Consider the following 2,070-nt stretch of genomic DNA (forward strand, 5'->3'; position numbering starts at 1 on the left):
TAAACACTCAGCTATCTCCTTATATTTATTTGTTGTAATCACTCCAGGTTCCAAGAAGGCAGCAATAGTTTAAAGAAAGCACATGCGTAAATAATTACTTTTGTTTGATTAAAATACGACGTCATTTCAAAATGACCTCCATGTCCCCCTCCCCCGGGGTATGACTTTGAAATTTGGCATGCTGAGACATGAAAGTGTTAGTTCATCTTCCTGATTGCTACTGAAATTGTCACATCTTATCCACTGCCCAACTGCAACACGCACTGTCACCCTCACCCCACCCCCAGTCGCACACTGTCACATCCCCTATCCCCATTTTCAACATCTACAAGTATTTCCTCATATTCCTTGGTTGTAAATATCATTCTAGGGTTAAAGAGGACAGCTATAGTTCAAAAAACTACATGAGACAATAATATCCCTTTTGTATAGTTATAATATGACGTCATTTTAAAATGGCCGTCATTCCCCTCCCCCGGGGGGTATGTCTTTGAAATCTTCAGTACTTGTTCCTCTACCTTAGCACAACTTCTGTGCAAAATTTGGTTTTGGTAGGCCTACAAGAAGTACTGGTTACTAAGGTATATTATTGGTATACACTTGCAATATCCTTCACATTAATATGGTTAATTTCAATAGCCTTTTTCTCAAAACTTCAAATTTTTATTTCTGGAAGTTAGTAATTATTCAAATGGCCGTAGAATTGCTTCCAGATTTCCGATTGAAATGGTTTAATCACCATTTTAAATCTTGTAATGTGTTCTATAATAGCAAAATCTAATTTTAGACTAGGTACGAGTTTACAGCCTTTTCGTGGTAGCAGGTCACATTTAGCATTGCCATTTACTTGCTGAATATCCAGAATTAATGATGAACCTTGAATTTTTATTATTATTTATACAACAGTAGTTAATTAGGCACAACTCTTGAACTAAAAAGTAACATATATTACCCAATACAATATATTAGGGGTTTGCATTTCAGCCTAGTTAAAGCCACAGGTTATTTCCTAACTGTATTTTACCTTTATATTATTATTAATATTATGATTATTAAAAGAGCTGAAAATGTTTTTGTAGATACTATGTCTGGCTGATCAGATTCAGTTCACCGAACAATGCGAAGCAGCAATCAGAGAAAACAGTCTCCAACAGTTCCTTAGTGAGGTCGAGGGTCAACTCGATGCATATACCCAGGCCAATGTTCAGATCGGTGGACAGACAGGTGTCCTAGAACTCAAACTGAAGGTAGGTCAACAAATCAGGTTGCAACTGGTAATCAAATCAAACAAAAGGGCTAAATTGGTGATTAGAAGTAGATTACTGTGTTTTACTGTGTCTTTGACTTTGATAAATTTCACCCAGTGTCCATGGGCTGATTTATATCTTTCACAGTAATCTTTCATTCTGTACCTGATTAACCTAGTAGTTCAAGAATCACTGTTTCAATAGATAGTATATCAGAGTGATATCTTGTGCAACCACAAATTTTATAAACAACACTATTAATCATTTCAGTTATCTGTATTTTAGATATGATTGTCAAATGTAACTATTCACATCAGAGTTTTTCACTTCAGCGAAATCTGTAGTTCCAACTGTGGAGTTGAGTTGAATAGCTTAGTGGTTAAGTTGCTTGACTTCTAATCCTATGGTGCTGGCATCAATTCCTGTGTCAGCTGGACTTTTTCTCACAACTACAAACAGCACCACTCCCTAAGCCTCCTAAAGAAACTTTGCTGATAAAAGCATCACATTATTTCATTAATTTAAACAAGGCCTCTGAATATCAGCCAACCTTCAAGGATACCCTGGAATGATCATCCTCTATAAATATGGTTAAAAAAAAAAAAAAAACTCAAACTGAAGGTATAGGCAAAGAGTATAAATAGAACAAGAGAGCCAACAACGCTCATTGAGAGCGTAAGAAAACGATACGCCCATACGCAGCTAGTGTAGGACGCCAACTAACGCTTGTATGTGTTTTATTACCCAGTACTCCACCGCGCACGGTAGGTTTGTCTGTTTATCTGTTCTCCACAAGATACTGTACTTTTGTTTTCTGCTTACT

General features: G+C 36.5%; 1 protein-coding gene across 1 annotated transcript in view; it reads left to right on the forward strand.

Annotated features, from left to right (window-relative positions):
• Positions 1 to 160: 160 nt before the first annotated feature.
• LOC117112430 (cytoplasmic dynein 2 heavy chain 1-like) overlaps positions 161 to 2,070 on the forward strand; it is a 7,251-nt gene continuing 5,341 nt past the window's right edge. Inside the window, exons 1-2 of the mRNA XM_033255513.1 lie at positions 161 to 196; positions 1,080 to 1,247. Of these exons, the coding sequence (XP_033111404.1) occupies positions 161 to 196; positions 1,080 to 1,247 (204 nt within the window). The remainder of the gene's footprint in view (positions 197 to 1,079; positions 1,248 to 2,070) is intronic.

The sequence above is a fragment of the Anneissia japonica genome, unplaced genomic scaffold, assembly GCF_011630105.1.
Source record: "Anneissia japonica isolate Jap-2015-1 unplaced genomic scaffold, ASM1163010v1 scaffold562_len126453_cov116, whole genome shotgun sequence".
Taxonomy (NCBI): Eukaryota; Metazoa; Echinodermata; class Crinoidea; order Comatulida; family Comatulidae; genus Anneissia; species Anneissia japonica.